Genomic DNA, 17,485 nt, shown 5'->3' with positions numbered 1-17,485 from the left:
CTGGTCCCAGCAGTGCTGTGATACACCTGGGTCCTGACAGGGGTGTGATGGGGAGCACAGTGAGTGGGATGAAGGCTGCTTGCTGCTTCCTGTGTCGGCAGTGCCTCCTGGCCTGTACCCCCCAGCACGAGGGCTGGCTTCTCCTGTGCCTCTGCTGGCTCCAGTGCTGCTTCTCGCCCACACTTCTGGGGCTGATCCTCTCCCAGCAGCCCTGCTTGTGTGAGCAGCATTCTCATGAAAAGCTAGCTGTGTACCAGGGTATATTCCCAGCCTGACAGTACTGGAGGTGTGTTTTCCTTGCTTGTGAGCTGCTCTCTGGTTGTGGCTGTGACATCAGGACTCCAGCAGTGCTCACTGGAGGCGCAGTGACCTGGGAGCTGGGCAGGAACAGGGACAGGCTTCCCCTGGCCACCAGGGAGCCTGGCTGAAGGTCTGGAAACCAGAGCTGGACATGGGCCTTTAGGAGAGATAACGGGCAGTGAGCCTGAATGGATTGTTCTCTTTTAAAGATAGCACTATAGATACTTTTTTCCAAATTTTCTTTGTTTTATGGAGTGGATTATTATCCCCATGCTTCTGTTGCCTCTCTTATCCAGAGCCTACCTTCTCATTCTGTGTTCTGATTAGCATGATAAAGAACATGTTGCATTTTCCTCCCCTGTGTTTAAGCTGGGATTTTACTTATCCCTGTTTAGGGGCCAGCTGCATCCCAAGGGTGATGGCTGTGGCACTCTGGGACCCCAGAATGGGAGAGGTGGGTGCAGCAAAGGCCCCCCTGTCCTGCAGATGCTGTGCCGGGCAGGTCTGGCCAGGCTGGGAGCAAGGTCAGAGTTGTTTTATCCAGGGACATCGTGCAGCTGTGCTAGAGATTGTGCCAAATCAAGTCACACAGCCAGGTTTTGGTTTTGTCTTAACTAGTTTCTGTTGTAGTTTGAAAGTCAAACATTGTAAAGCAGACTGTGCTAAGTGGTTACAGGCTGGGTGTGGGTTACCTGCCAGGTCGTTTGTCACCGTGTTCCTGCATGCTCCTAATGCAAGATCCTGACAGAGCCCCTTTGGAAGCTGTTGAAACCATGGGCCCTTCACAGCTGTTACTGACTGGCCTCAAAGTCTGCAGAGTTAAAATGCTGGAGTTTGTAGCTAATGTGTTTTCCAGTCTTATGGTGACCTTCTCATATCATGTGCCTATCTGTGTCATGTTTTTCCGGAGAATGTTGTCCAAAATTTGGCTTGGTACTAGTGCATATTTTAAAACATTTCAGTCACAGCTTCAGTTACAGTTTCGATTGACATTGTTTATTAAAGAAATGCCTCTTAACACTGCTTGAATTGATTTAGCAAAACCCTGAGTGGTTTCTTCAGCCTGCTGACATCATGAGAATTTGCCTTTAATCCCTTTGTCCTGCTGTCATTTTATTTGGGGTTTGGTCAGTTCAGTTCTGAGGTACTTGTACCTGCATTTGTGTTTATTCATTTCACTCCTGTGAGAGATGATCAGCTGTAATTTGGTGCAGGCACCTGTACCCTGGGCCAGTGCATGCTGCCCGGCTCCCAGCAGCTCCTGAGTGTCTGTGCCCTATAGGGGATGAAATTGTTATTTCAAATTCCCAAAACTTGGACAGGAGGTGGATCCTGTGTGAGAGGGAGGTCAGAGGTGAGTGCTGAAATGGCTGCTGCAGCGTGTACCTGGTGATGGAAATCACTAAGCACTTTTGGTCTGCTCTCTATTGGACACCAGAACTATTTGGGAATTTGGGCATTTGGGAAGTGAGGTTGGGGACCTCAGCCCCGTGTCAGTGCAGGCTGGAGCTCACAGGGACCCCAGCCCCATGTCCCTGCAGCCTGGGGACCCCAGCCCCGTGTCCCTGCAGGCTGGAGCTCACAGGGACCCCAGCCCCGTGTCCCTGCAGGCTGGAGCTCACAGGGACCCCAGCCCCGTGTCCCTACAGCCTGGAGCTCACAGGGACCCCAGCCCCATGTCCCTGCAGCCTGGAGCTCACAGGGACCCCAGCCCCGTGTCCCTGCAGCCTGGGGACCCCAGCCCCGTGTCCCTGCAGGCTGGAGCTCACAGGGACCCCAGCCCCGTGTCCCTGCAGCCTGGAGCTCACAGGGACCCCAGCCCCGTGTCCCTGCAGCCTGGAGCTCACAGGGACCCCAGCCCCGTGTCCCTGCAGGCTGGAGCTCACAGGGACCCCAGCCCCGTGTCCCTGCAGGCTGGAGCTCACAGGGACCCCAGCCCTGTGTCCCTGCAGGCTGGAGCTCACATGCTGATAGACAGCCTTTGATAAGGCTGGGATGTGCTACAGAAGCTCAGTGTGTCATTGCTAAGTGTTGCTGTGGAAACTGGCTGGTTTAGGTGGTTTAGCACTCAGCATCTCCTGATGTTTATTAGGAAGGTGAGGCAGTGCTGTGGCTGATCCCCCAGCCTGGAATCACATGCCACGGCTGGTGGACACCAGGGTTATCATGCAGATGTTGCTGGACGTGTGACCTGGGGTAGCTGCCATCAGGAGGTCAGACAGGCTCTTCCTGCGTCCTGGGGCTGGTGTGGCTCCCCAGGGCATCTCCTGCTGGTTGTCTCTGGGGCTAGGCTGACCCCAAGGGCTGGGGCACTGTCCCTGTTCTGGAGACCAGAGCTGGCAGGAACTCCCTGCCTCCCACAGCTGGCCTTTGGTCTGGACAGGTTGCATGAAGCCAGCTGGTCAGGAGGAGCACATGTTGTGTGTGTTTGTGCTCCCTGTGAGTGAGCTGTCTGAAAATCCAGGACCTCTGTGTGATGAAAGCTGTTCACAGCTCGTATCGAGGGCTTGCTGAATTCCTCTTGCTCTGGCATTCACCTGAGTCTCGTGTTTCCTGTGGATATGGTTGGTGGTCTCGGTTCTGCTGCCCATTGTGTTCTCACTCGTGTCCCTGGGGCTCACTGTTAAACTCAGGAGCAAGCAGAGGCTGAAGGGCCAGCGTAGCGTGGTGGTCTTTGCTGTGAGGGGCTTGTGCCCAGCAATGGGGGCAATTCTTCACCTTTGGGTTTCATCTCTGATTGCAGTCTGTGCTCTTTCTGTCTTCTTAGATAGAGGTGGTGCTCCCTGCAGTTTCCAGGAGAGGTTTAAGCCCTTCTCCACTGTCAAAATGGCCATTAACACTGTGTCAGTCCTTGCAGTGATCCCACTCAGTCTGGAACATCCTTGCTGTTTCAATGACACTGAGGAGATGTTTCTTTCTGAGAAATCTCGAGTCTTCCAGTCAGATGGAAAGACAGGATTGTGTGTAATTGAGACAGAGGACAGCCTGCACTGTGTGATCACCTCTGAAAAGCTTTTTCATGGAGAAATTCCCATGGATGGGACTTCTTGTTCCTCATATTTCATAAATGCTTTCAGTGCTTGGAAGGTGCCTTAGAGGCAGGAGGTATGTGATAGCATAGGACAGGGAGTACATTGATTTACTGGTTTTCACAATTTTCTGACCTCACTTGTAGTTTTTAGGGAAGGCTGGAGGAAAGAAAATGTCTGGATCAGGGTTTGAGACCTGGGAGTATTGAAGAGAGAGCACTTTGCTGCTCTGGATGCAGAAATATTGGATATTCCTATCAAAAGATAGTACCAAATTACACAGTAGGCTTTGTGTGCCAGTGAAGATGTCTGCTGGGCTGGCCAGCACTCTCATTATTCTATAAAAATTACCCTTTTGCATTCAAGCAATGACTTGGGGAAGACTAATTGTGAGAATCTTTCATTATTCCAGCTTACTCCAGCTTAGTGGTCGCTCTGCCTGGCACCTTTGGTTTTTTTGCTGACCACTGTAGCACTTTTCTTAATGTCACAAGTTCCTTGCCAGCCTTTGTGTTTTCTGGAGCTGTTACCTGGTCTTTGGAGCAGGATTTTGCTGTGTTCAGTCTAAGCAGCTGCACTATGGGCTTGCCTACAGGACAAATGCCATCTCATGGAATGTGTTAGGCTGTGTGTTGTTGTGGAGCTCCAGCCCATCTCCAGTGGGAGCCTGTTAAAGGAGTCAGTTCTGTGCCGCTGCAGTTTGGGCTCTGCAGCTCCAAGCTGCTTTTCTCCCTTTGCTTTGGTGCAACATAGTCACCAGCAAAATTGGACTTGGTGTAGATCATCTTATTTCTGGAAGGGAATGTGACTTCATTTAAACCTGCCTGGAGGAAACTGAGTTTGTTCTTCAGACTTGTGTTAATTTGTGTGATCCCAAGAGCTTTTCACTGCTGTGTTCAGTCACTGTAATACACGTTTGTGTTCTTTACTCCCGAGGTTGTTGACTGAGCTCTCTAAAAGTCCTTGTGGTGTCAGGAGCAACCAGCCCTGTGTGTACCTCATCATCTCTGCAGGTCACAGTGTGATACAGGGTCAAGAATAAGCAGGTAGAAGCAATAATTTCTTTAGGTTGCTGTGGAAGCCGATCCACTGCCTGTAACTTGCCTGAGGAATTCAGCATTGCTGTGCCCTCTGCTCCCTTGCTTTTCTGCCTCCCAGAGGAACATGCATCTGTGCTTCCCCAGGACAAGGTCCTGCTCTGGGATGCTGAATGACTGACCCTATTGCAGCGCTTCTGCAAAACATGGATTCTGAATGTGCCTTTTGTTCGGGGCATGGAGCCCCAGTTTGCAGCCAGAATGCCTGGCAGGACACAAAGTGCAGCCTCTGTTTTAGATAATGAGTGGTGAATATTTGAACGAGTGTTTCTTAGTCTAGTCAGTGTCAAGTACCATTTTGGGAACGAGTGCCTGAGCTAACCTCTGAGCTTGGTCCGCCAACAATGCATTTATTGATAGAATTTCACAAATCTTGAAGGAATTCCCCATAAACAATTAATACAACTGAAAACCAAAACAAACAGCCACCCCAATCCAACAACCAATGCAAGCAACACTCCAACCCCCCTAAAACCCTTTCAAGCCTTCCACCACCAATAGAGATGCAGAAATTACTGATACAAACAAAGCAAGCCCTCAGTAGCACCTTCATTGCATTTGTTTTTCTTTAGAGTCTGTTCTTTTACAGTCTGTAAAAGACAAGCATATTCCATTAAAAGAAAAAAAGGCCTTTAAATTAAGATAGTACCCACTTTTCTTCCCCTTCAAAAGCACCTGCAGTGCATGTATGCATAGGAGCAAACTTCTGCAGCTGAATTACTCAGTCTCCTGCATTGGGCATATTCTTGTTAAGTTTTTTTTTCCCTCCACACCTCAAGTTCTGTTCTCATCTTTGGATGTTCATAACATATGTCTGTATGTCCAGGATGCACTGGAGAAGAAGCAAAGAGGATTTCCCCTGTGGGATTTGTCCTTCCAGCCAGGAGGGGCTGTGTTTGCTCCTGCTTGTCTGCCCAAATCTAGGGCAGAGCCTGGACTAGTAACTGAACAGTTTCCTTGGTCTTTGCGAGACACTGTAGTTCTCAGGTGGAAGAGCCTGCTAGCCCTAGGGTATCCATTTATATCACAAATAAATACTCACAGTGAACATAAAGAGTCAAATCTTTGTCAAGGGCTGCTGTGTTTGTAAAGTGAGCAGGAAAGGAAGGGGGAGAAGGAGGTAGAACATGGTGTGCAGGTAGGTTGGAGACAGCAGGACTAGAGCCAAAAGCCTGACATGAGATGTTTCTGGTGAGAGCAGATCCCATCCCCATTGACTTGGCTTTTTCACTGGTTTGAGTGGCTGTTTTTATTCCCCTAATCTGGGCAGAGGCTGTAATGGAGTGATTCTTCCCCCAGATGAGAAATTCGTGGGGAGCAAAGCCTTAATGGACAAGAGGTACTGCTAGAGGCTATGACTTGTTATTCTTTTAAAAAAAAAGAAACTTGATCAAGATGAAGAAGAGAAGCCAAAGGAGTGAACTGCTGGAGTGACTGACAACACCACTCACTGAGATGTTAATGTGTTTGGAAGAATTTTTTTCACCAGGGGAGGTTGGAAACTCATACAGTAACATTAATTATTAACTGCAGCCAAGAGCTGGAAGATCTAATTTAATTTCTGGTTGGATAATAGGATGATTCATGCAACAAAACAAACTGTGTCAGAAAATGAAGTGTCTCTGTGAAAACTGACATTCCCAAGTTCTGCTCTGAGCTAAAGCTACTGCAGGTAAGCTATTACAACAGCTAAAAAGTGGAAAGTACAGGCTGAATTCCCTGCAGATGTCAGGCTGTGATCCATAGGAATTAGGAGTTACTCCCTTCTCCAGTCTGAGCAAACCCACCTCCCTCAGCCTCTCTGCTTCTGCCCCCAGCACCCTGTGCCCATTGAGACAGCCTCTCACACAAGTAAATCCATTTTCCCAGCCTCTATAGAGCAGGAACAGGAGCGCTGCCTCCTGTCAGACACTCCATGGGCTGTTAGGAGAGGTGACTTGTGGGTTCTGATATCCCAAAGTAATTGCAACGTGCCCAGCTCTTGCCTTTGGCAAACACTCTGCCAGCCTGGTGTGTCCGTCACCCAGGGTACCTGAGCTTGTCTTTCTGAGACTGAAGAAGTTCAGAGGTATTTCAGGTTTTAAGAGCTGCACTGGCATTTTCTTGTCAGTTGGCATAGTTTTCCTGCTGTCAGGGTTTTTCCAGCAAAGCCTGTTCAAGCAGCTCCCTGTTCCATCTTCCTGCAGGTGGAACAGCCAGCGGTGCAGCTCTGGGCTCTGGGTGTGTGCCGTGGAATCGATCTCTCAACTTATCTGGGTTAGAAGTGAGCCTCCAATCCCAGTTTATTGTTGGATTAGGGTTTTATTGAATGTGTGTTTTGTCATTAAGCAGCGCAGCCACTGATGGTTTATGGTCTGGAATCATTAAATATCTAACAAGAATATAGATTGTGGTTACATAAACATGTTTGTGTGATCTATTGTTGATATAGTTGTGTGATCAACTAGCTGGGCTACTGGAGTGAGTGTAGCTCAACCTGCCCTGGTTGATACAGGATCTTTGCTTGCTCTGTGACACCTTCCACTAGAGCAGCTTGCTCCAAGCCCTGCCCAGCCTGGCCCTGAGCTGGGAATATCATTAACCAGAGCAGCATCGCTGCTGGATCCGGGCAGGGAGTGGGAATGTCTGCTGTGTACTGATGGAAGCTTTTGGATAAATCACTGGATTTTTGTGGGAACTGCTAGGCTAAAATACAGCATTACACTGGATTTGTGTGCCATTTCACATAGGAAAAATGAAGATGGTTGTATTAAGTGTAAGGCTTAATTTTTCAGTTTTAAAAAGTTTGAATGTTAAGGGCCTAGTGTATTTCATGAGATCAAAAAACACCAGTTCAAGATGTTTAATTTTTTTTTAAAAAAATGATTAGAATAGAAATGTATCAGAGGTTGATGTAGTGAAAGGTAAAAATCTTTGTGTTGTGCTGGAGCAGCTGCTTTGAAAGCAAATCTTCCCGTCAGGTCCTTCTGGGAGTCCTTACTGCAGGCTGCTAATTGGGAATTGCAACCCTTTCTTGTTACTGGTTGGGCTTGTCAGACATCCACTGGGGACATGGATTTTTAGTGGTTCTCTTTTGCCTAGGAGGTTTTAAAGTACTGCTGGAAAGTAATGGATCTGTGTGGGTCCTGACCTGGCCATAATGAGGATTTGAAATTAAACCAACCTGCCTTGTTCTTTTGCCAGCATCAGGGCCAGCATCCTGGCACTGGCAAAATTCTATGCAGAGAATCATCATTCCTTTGTTTTATGGCAGTTTGTGAATGTCAGAACTTGTTTAAATAAAACCTTGATGTCTTAATCAGTTTGGTTTCTGTATCCCCAGAGGGAAGAAAAAGAAGTTCTGTCAGACTTTTCTTTGGGAATTCAGTTCAGTTTGAATGCAGCTGGTCTTGGTGCTCATCTGTCATGCAATATCAAGATTGGGTGTGGTTTTTGGCATGGTTTTGTTGGGTTTTTTCATTTTTAAAGCTAAGTCCATAGAGGAGAGTCACTGCCAGGTCACAGATTGCTGTAAATGCACCAGTTACTCCCAGTCAAAGCTTTGTTCAGGTTTTTAATAGCAACATGTACCAAATGCTTTTTTTTTTTTCTATGCTCCCACCAATGGTTAGGCACTTCTCTTGTCTTGTCCAGGGAAAAGCAGATCAAAGTTTCCCTTGGAAAGAGAATTTCCTAGACTGTAAAGGCATGGCATGTACAGATGATTCAGCAAATATACCCTCCTGCCCTTAGGGTGTTAGCGGGCATTGGAAGTTGGACTTGATGATCTTGGAGATCTGACCCAGCTGTAATGATTCTGTGATTGCTGCATGAGACACTGGAGAGCTCAGTTAGGGAGGTTGTGCAGAAAACAATGTTTTGCTTACATGAATCCTTTTAATGACATAAATAGGTCTGAAAGTTAAATAAGGAGGAAAGTCTTGTGCAGTACAGCAGGCCCATTAAATGGAAGTTCTTTTGCATCCTCTTAGGTATTTCCAAAGCTCACAGGTGGCCTGGTTCAACACGCTTGCTAAAATTGTTCAAGTATATCTAACTGCATGGAGTTCAGTGGATTTCCATAAAAATAGATCACAATTCACTTGGAACACTTAGTTTTTTAAAACACATAGTAAAAATACCTTGTGAGCAGATTTTCAGGAGGGCAGCAGTGTGGTTTGAGCCTGTTTGTTAATGGTGTGCTTTCAGCATTGCACTGGGTGTCTGGACTCCTGGTCCCACTCACTGGCACTGATGTGCAGGTACCTTTGATCCCCATGATCCTGATGTCTGTGTTCTAACTTGCTCATTCCAGTTTTGTGTGCTCTTTCCTGCTGGTTTGTCCCCATGCAGGAGCAGCATCGTTATAGTGTCCCTCTAAGACAAACTTGTGCCTTGATGAAATTCTGCCTGGTGTGTTTTTCTGCTGAGTGTGTCATTCCAGCCAAGGAGAACATGAGTATAGTCAACACCTTCCTTAGGGGTCTGAAACAGGACCTAAATCACTCCTGTAAAACATTTCATATTTTTCTGTTGTATGAGCTTATGAATGCCATGGTTCTCTAAACCCTGCAGTTCTTGTAATGCTTACTGGTGTTTGCTTCATCTTATGATTCCTGCTGTGTGAGAATCCTTGCTTGGCCAGGAGTGCTCTGTAAACTCTGGCCAGGAGGGTCTTTATGATCCAAACTGCATAGCCTTCTTTTCTCAAAAAGCTTTTAGGTTTAGTTGCTCTAATTTTGTGATCTGTGGAGAAAATAATGGGGTTTTTACAAATACATTGCATCCTGCAGCGAGGGTTGAGAACTCTGTGGGTAAGAAAAGGCACAGTTTGAGTTACTCTGGGATTTGGTGAGGAGGAGTGTGATGAGAACATGCAAGGACAAAGTCCTGAGCTGGGTTGCTTGTGGTGAAGCTGAAAGGAGATTTTAATGTCCCCCCTCGAGCCAGATGAGTTGTAACCAAGTGAACTTTTAAGTTTGTTTTCCGTGCTGCACTTGCAGAGGAACGTGGAGATTTGGGTCATAGCCCTGGTGCATGCTTTTGTTTGCATTGCACAACTGAGATTTTATCAAACACTGTTGGCAAAATTGCCACTGACAATTTCAAGATTAGCAAGATATTGCAAGAATTATAGTGAGACTCACATTCTGTTGCTATGGCCTTCAGAAAGTCACTGTGATGTCCTCAGAGATGGAGCTGTTTCCTTGGGGTGCTCTCAGCTGCCTTCCCTGGGGGTGATGGTGGCAGCCTGCCAGGCAGGGCACCGTGCTTGGGTTCTCCCTCTTGGGCTGCCCAGCATTGTTTGATGTTCTGGAGGTGCCAGTCAGAACAGGATAAGCCAATTTGGGTGTACTCTCTGCAGGAGGGTGGTCTGGAGTAGCTTCCTAAAGCACGTTTTTTCACTCGGCCATATGTGGATTGGTTTAATCCACCAAATGAAAGTAAGAATCAGCTCAACTCTTTTGCCGCTGAGCTTGGTTTCAATTGCTGGGAGATTTAGGAGAAGCCTAACATGGTTATTAGGTTTCTTACACAGATGACACATGATTGATTTTGCTTTGGAGCTGCACATCCTGGTTGATTTTCTCCCACAAAACGGGAGAATTAAGAGCAGTGTGTGTTTGGGTGACTGTGTGTGTAACACGCCAGGCTCTGTGGGTGAGCTTTCCTTCAGGAAACCAGGAGTGCCACAGTTAAAACATTGAATTAAACGTTTGTTGTCTTTTCCATTTGGATTTGTTTTGCCACCAAAACACGGAGTTAAAGATCTGTTATCTTTTTAAGTACATTATGTTTTGCAAACTTTCAGCTATAATAAAACTAGAGATGAGGTACTCAGTGGATGAAACCGGATTCACAGAGTCTCTACGTGCAGGTAACATTCCAGCGGCATCTGGTTTCTCTCCTCACAGTTAGTGGAAATTTACCTCGCTGGCGCCTATCAAGGGTTGGAATCAAAAATGTCTCTACACAGAGAGAAGGAAAAAAAAAAGCCAAACTGAACCAACACTCCCCCACCGTGGCTCAGGCAAAGCTCTCTCCAGGTGAAACCCAAGCTCGCTGGCCTTCCCCCTCGTTGCCTCGGCGATGGTCATTTATTGCTTGTGCGGGCACAGGCGGCGGGCGAGCAGTGGTGCCTGGTGGAGCTCTGGGTGCCGCGGTGAGTGTGCGAGGGCTGTGGGGTGACTGAATGACTGCGGGGTGACTGACTGCGGGGTGACCGACTGCGGGGTGACCGACTGACTGACTGCGGGGTGACCGACTGACTGACTGCGGGGTGACCGACTGACTGACTGCGGGGTGACCGACTGACTGACTGCGGGGTGGCCGACTGACTGACCGCGGGCTGACTGACTGACCGCGGGCTGACTGACTGACCGCGGGCTGACTGACTGACCGCGGGCTGACTGACTGACCGCGGGCTGACCGACTGACTGCGGGGTGACTGACTGCGGGGTGACCGACTGAATGACCACAGGGTGACTGACTGACTGGGGGCTGACTGACTGACTGCGGGGCGACTGACTGACTGCGGGGCGACTGACTGACTGCGGGGCGACTGACTGACTGCAGACTGACTGACTGACTGCGGGGTGACTGACTGACTGACTGCGGGGCGACTGACTGACTGCAGAGTGACTGACTGACTGCGGGGTGACTGACTGACTGCGGGGTGACTGACTGACTGCGGGGTGACTGACTGGGGGCTGACTGACTGACTGCGGGGCGACTGACTGACTGCGGGGCGACTGACTGACTGCGGGGCGACTGACTGACTGCGGGGCGACTGACTGCGGGCTGACTGACTGACTGCGGGCTGACTGACTGCGGGGTGACTGACTGACTGACTGCGGGGTGACTGACTGCGGGGTGACTGACTGACTGCGGGTTGACTGACTGCGGGGTGACTGACTGACGGACTGCGGGGTGACCGACTGACTGCAGAGTGACTGACTGACTGTGGGCTGACTGACTGCGGGGTGACTGACTGACTGTGGGCTGACTGACTGTGGGGCGACTGACTGCGGGGTGACTACGGGGTGACTGCGGGGTTCCTCCAGCTGCCAGCCTGGCATCCCACACGGGCTGTGCCTGCTGCTGCTGCTGCTGCTGTGCGTGGCTCGGAAAGTACAAGAGCAAACCTGCCCATCTTGGGCTGTTTGACTCAGAGATCGTTTTATATACCTTGGGAAAAACACGTTAAATGTTTAATCTTCCCGGTCTGCGTGACAGCTGTTCAAATATTGGTTTGCATTGATCCAGCCATTGTGCCTTTCACACTTGTTGTTCATTTAAACGAGTCAAGCTTCTAATTTTATACCCTCATCGATTGTTATTTCAGGCTGTTCTCTTAATGCGTACGTTACGTGTGTCATGGGATTTTCTGTCCTGTTGGAAGTTGACATCTGCAGCTTTCCTTTTCACACCAGGCTGGATTGCTGGGGCTTTCTTTCAGTGTGCATTCAGAACATACAGATGTGTATTCCAAAGCTTGCTCAGGTTGCTTTTACAGCACTGCTATGTGCCCCTTTGAACGGGCAGCATTTCGCCGTGCTGTGGGGGGAGAAGGCAGCTCGGGATGCTGTATTTGGCCCATGTTCTTTCTCTTCTACTGTCACAACTCTTCTTTAAACTCCACAGCTCCAGGGTGTTTTACTAATCCAAGGCCAGCACTGAATAAGTTTTCTTTATGTGAGTGCTTTAATGGGTCTTAAAAATGACTTGGCTTTCCAGAGCAACTGGAGAAAGTGAATGTGGTGTGTGTTTGACAAAGAATTAACAAAATGGGAATCATACAGGTCATACATACAAAAGTCTCCTAAATCTGGAAATACATCTGTTTTCCTTCATCTTTTCTGAGGTGACATGAGGTTTGTTCACTGCTGATGAAGTCTGGGTTTTGATCTGTAATAGGCTTCCAGTTCCAGAGCTTGGTTCCACCTCAATAAACCAAGCCGGCTGAAATGGCACTGTGAACTGCAGCTAAGAGAACAGAGCCTGTGTCCAGGTTATCCTTCAGTGAAGAACTGTGTAACCTTTGACATGTTTTGGGAAGGCAGGAATACGTAAACTTCATGTTAATGATTGGACAGACGTGAGGCACAGTGGAGCTCAGCACTAATAGGTACCAAGGCCCTTCAGGGCAGGCTGCAGCAGCTGGGGATGCTGTTCAGAGGCTGGGCCAGCTGCCAGAATGTGCACATGGAGCTGCTGAAATGGTCACAGCCCCAGAGCCACCCCCCTGCACACACAGCCTCGCCAGTGGATTGAATCACAGCGCTCAGGACAGCACTGCCTGGAATTCCTGCTTGTGCTGCAGGTGCCAAAGCCGAGCGCGGTGGGAATGGAACTGCAGCATCAGCCCTGGGGCTGCACAGAGCACAGCCTGGCCTCTGGAAGTGTGCTCCAGGCAAGGTTGAAATAGGATGGAAAAATGTCTCTGTGGAATGAGCTGAGCTTATCTTTCAAACTGTGCTTCAACAAGCAGCTTAGGATATGTGCTTTACAAAATGCAGGGAATTCAGTGGAATAGAAAATTGCAGAGTCGGGTGTTCATTTCCTGCACAGAGGTGGATACAGTTTAATCTCATCCCCACACAGGTATTTTCTTCTGCCATGTAATTTCAACTCTGAGCAGAACCAAAGGTTCTTCCTTTGCAAACGGTAACTCAAGTGGCAAGTGACTTCTGAGGCCTCTTCTCTCCTCTTGCCATTTTCTGCCTCCTGATCTCTGTGATGTTGCAAGGAGAAAAATTTGGCTGCTCATGAAGGATGGGGTGGGATGATAAGCAGATGAAGGTGGGTGCTGGCCCCTTGGGTGCAGGAGGAGGGAAGGAGTATCCCAGGATTGTGTCCTGCAGTGTGCAGTTGCCTCCACTGCTTGCTGACTCAAAGGGATATTAGATATTCTTGCCAGAAAATGGGAGTTTGTGTTGGGAAATTGCTCTTTAAGAATATATGAGGTGATTGATCACTGATGGAAGTCTTTCAGTCAGGGTAAAGTGCCAGTAAATTGTGCTCTGCAGCTTTTGTGTGGATCAGGTTGTGCTCTGGACAGTCTGAGTCTGAGTGTGTGCTCAGCAGTGTCAGCTCATGTGGGAGCTCAAGCTGTTCAGCTGAGAGAACTCACGGTTGCACCGTTGCTTCTGGCATCTCCTTCCGTTTTAAGACAGGGCCGGGGTAATTAAGCAAGTGCTCTTTTTGGAGTCCAGCAGAACCATCTTGCTCCAGTCAGGGACCTGTCCTTCCTCTGCTTCCACTTTGCATCTGATGCTTGGGGAGGGGTGTCCATGGTGGTCCAGCCCTGAGTGCTGGAGGAGGCCCTGGTTTCCATCGGTGTGGATCCTCCCCAGGGAGCCTTCCTTGCTCCTAGCACGTGTGGACCTGGTTCCCTGAGTCCTGCAGAGCTGTGCTGTGTCTGATGGGCCTGGTTCCCCTGCTTTGCTTGCTCTTGTTTGTCTACTTGCGAATTAGGACTCCAGCTGTATGTTCGTTATCCTTCAGCCTCACTGTCTGCCATGTCAGATCCCACTTCTCCTTAATCTGTCTCCTTATCCCGTTCTCTGCTTGTGCTGGGGATCACTGCATTATTTGGGTTTTGAACCCTGGGTCTTCTCCTGCAGAATATTTCTGTGGTCAGTGATCTCTGTCGTTGTGCCCTGGGTTTACAACAAAAAACAACCAAAATCCCAATGTTGTTGTACAGTCTTTTCAGAGAGGGCTGGGTGGAAACCTGCATCAGGTAATTGGTACTCTGTGAGTCTCAGGCTGTGCCCAGCCAAGCAATCCTTTATCTGATTTTTTTGGTGGACAATGAGGTGAGATCACCTCGCTGTTGCTGTAATAATTTAACTCCTTTTTACCTAGACACAGCACACTTGGAGATGAAGAAATTGTGATACAAGGAGTCAGCAAAAGTTAATACATATGGTACATATGGTAGACCTCATGACTAATTGAGGAGGTGGTTAAATTTTTTTTTAAACATTACATATATATGTGTATATATTTCATGCATATGAAAATTAGAACAAACACTTTCAAGAGCACTTGTTCAGCTTGTTAAATTGGAATATTGAGGAGAGGCTGGGAGCCTCCTTGCAGGAGGGAACAGGGTCGTAGCTTCTGGGTCACTTAAAGCAGATATGACCCTTGGAGAATCTATTTAGATCCTCTTGAGCATCATCTTTTGTATCTTGCAAGACACACTTAGGGGATCCTCCAGTAGTGGGACCTCCTCTTGCCTTTTTTTTGCTTCGAAAGATGGTGGGGGATATTGTTTGTGTTTTCCTTTGATTTATTTTGAATCAGTTAATATGCAGAGGTGTCCTCAGCGCAGGAAGATGCTACTCTAGCAAAGTTGATGTTGGACTTTGCTAGAGGGAATCTGAGCAGCATTGTTAATATAGAAACAGCTATTGCAACTTCTCCTCTAGTTCTGCTTCAGTGAGGTCTGAACAGTCTAAGTTTCAGCTCAGGTTTTTTTATGCTGCCTTCTCTTATGGAAGGAATTCTCTTGATCACAATCTGCAAGTTCATTGCCTTTTGTAGATTAAAGCAGCTCTAGACATCCAGGCACACGGTGCATAGGAAAAAAAACCTTCCATATCCACTAATGTGAGTGCACTGATTTGTTCTTTTTCACATCTGTTTTGCTCACCTCTCGGGTAAGCTTTGGGCTCTTTTAGGAACAAATCCTGTTCCCTAATTAGGAGCTACCTTGCAGTGTTGTGCTGCTGGGGAGATCACCATACACCTGGTTTACAGGAGGGATTTGTGCCTCCAGTGCTGTTTTACTGCAGCCCAGTTCCTCGGGCAGGGCGTGTGCCAGGCTGGAACTTGCCCTGCACACAGGTTCAGTGGGACTCTTGTTTTCTGATCCCCTGTCCGTGCCTCTTTCCACAGGGGTGAGTTGGGATACCCAGGTAAAGCTCTACTTTGGGGCTGCTCCTGACCTTCCTCACAGTCAGAGAAATCTGTGCCAAGACAGCTGACAAAGCTGTGTCTGCCTTTCAGCTGCCTAAAGCAAACAGACCAGGAGAAACCTGTGGGAAAGTGTAATTGTTGTCTGAACGGGCTTCAAGGAATGGAGTCTCAAGTTACTGTAATTGAATCCAGTATCTTGCAGCTCTGGGAGGCTTATCAGAGGAGAGAAGGTATCACTGATATGGGGACTGCAGAACCTGTTTCTGTAGAAGACTTTCCAGGTTTCAATTTGGTGGCCTCTTTGTGTTGCTCAGGCAGGGTGAAATAGAAGTAAAAAGAGGCTATTTTTACTGATGTTCCTCAGGCACCCCATGTAATGAAGTGATAAACTGAGCATCAGACTGATGCTCCAGTGATGTGCATCTGCAGGACGTGCCATCTGTCTGTGAATGCTGATTTTGAGCTCTCCACGTACACCAAGGTGGTGAGACAGGCTTCAAAAATTCATTTTAAGGATTTATTTTTAACTTGCATCCTCGATTTTTACACCACAGACATCTCTCATTAATGTGAGAATTATTATGTTATGAAATGTTATGAATAATTTCTCTTGTGTTTGAAGAGCTTTAGTGTCAATGCAGAATAAATTTGTGGCATATGGATCACTTAGGATGTGAAATGGCCCCGTTCAGCAAATATTCTTCTACTTTTATTGCTATTATTGTTACAGTACTACTGCTATGATGTATTACTGTTATCTACTCTTACTGTGCCTTTATTGAACTCTCAACAGCTCTGACTGAAGTCGAATACTCCTCATGGTTGGATTCAGATAAGCCTTCCAAGAGGTGGTTCTTATCCAAATCCTCCCTAGGAGAGACTCCTGCTGTCTGCTAACCTCTTGCCAGCTGCTGAGCTTCAGAGTGACCTACAGAATAACCATTAAACCCTCTTTCTCTTTTCTCACAGGAGGAGTCTCGCATCCTCAGGGTGAAGGTGGTTTCTGGCATTGACCTGGCCAAGAAAGACATCTTTGGAGCCAGGTGGGTGTTGTGCAGCCCTGCGATTCCTGGAGCTGGAGCAGGGCAGGGTGCTGGGTGTGTGTGGGCACAGCTGGGGCTGCTCCTGCCTTCTTCCTCCTCTGCTCAAAGCCCAGGCTTGCAGAACCCAGCCAGCTAATACCTGGGGGAGAAGCTGCTTCTCAAGCTAAAATGAACCCAAACCCAGTAATTTTCTTTTTCTGAAGGTTAATTCAGGCTTGACATTCCTGCTCTCTTAAGCCTAAGCATGACAAAATGCTCTACTGCAAATGTTCCCATCTACTTAGAAGGGTTTTATCAGTTTGAAATTAGTGGTATCCAATTTTAGCTTTTATTGAAATGACTAATTTCTTAATGTATAAATGAGCCTCCCTGTGGGTTTTCCTGTATTTCTTTAATGATGCTTACAAATTGTTCATTAACTTGTGTATCTAGCTTAAAACTACATGAAAGCAGCAATTAAAAGTTTAATCAACTTTAGTATTTTGGGTGAAATTTGCAAAAGCGTTCCTTTGGTAGCTGTGTGCAGAATATGGTGTGCCAAAGCTTTTTTATTTTCTTTCTCCAGATGTCTTGTTTTGAAGAGCAGTTTTTGATGCTGACTGTAAGCAACGTAACTTTTATCTTTCCAAATGCGTGAAGCTAAATCCAAGTGTAATTTGTACTGATTCCTATTGATGTGACCTTTACCATATTTTAGGGAAATTGGTCTCAAGTCAGTAGGATTTCCATAAAAGCAGAGAGTTAAAAACATTCCCTACACATGTTTTGAAATTTGTTTTACTCTTTCAAATGAGTTCATGTGCAGTCCTTTGAAAGCAGGTTGGTGTTGCAGAGCTTGGCCCCAGCAGCTCCTGTGCCTCTGTGGGGTGGAGCTGTGCAGGGCTTCAAACAGTTCCCATGTTCCTGCAGAACTGTGAAAGATTAACTACAAGGCACACATTGTGTTTTGCATCTCAGTGGGTTGTCCTGACCATTTTTAATCAACTTTACCATTATAAAACACTGCCTGTGGGCTTGCAGAGTCTGAAAGCCATTTCCTTCTTGATTAAATCTAAGGAAAGTCTCTTACCAGTGTGGAGCACTGGAGAAACTTGTGCTTTTCTTCTGA

At 47.5% G+C, this 17,485-nt stretch overlaps 1 protein-coding gene across 3 annotated transcripts in view; it reads left to right on the top strand.

Moving 5' to 3' along the window:
* LOC131592699 (E3 ubiquitin-protein ligase NEDD4-like) overlaps positions 1-17,485 on the top strand; it is a 90,247-nt gene that overhangs the window by 9,394 nt on the left and 63,368 nt on the right. For all 3 annotated transcript variants that reach the window (XM_058864399.1, XM_058864398.1, XM_058864400.1), the window contains exon 2: positions 16,304-16,377. In XM_058864399.1, coding sequence (XP_058720382.1) covers positions 16,304-16,377 — 74 coding nt within the window. The remainder of the gene's footprint in view (positions 1-16,303; positions 16,378-17,485) is intronic.

This window comes from Poecile atricapillus, chromosome Z (genome assembly GCF_030490865.1).
Source record: "Poecile atricapillus isolate bPoeAtr1 chromosome Z, bPoeAtr1.hap1, whole genome shotgun sequence".
Taxonomy (NCBI): Eukaryota; Metazoa; Chordata; class Aves; order Passeriformes; family Paridae; genus Poecile; species Poecile atricapillus.
The sequence above is the reverse complement of the archived record's forward strand: the minus strand, read 5'-3'. Positions and strand labels throughout refer to the sequence as shown.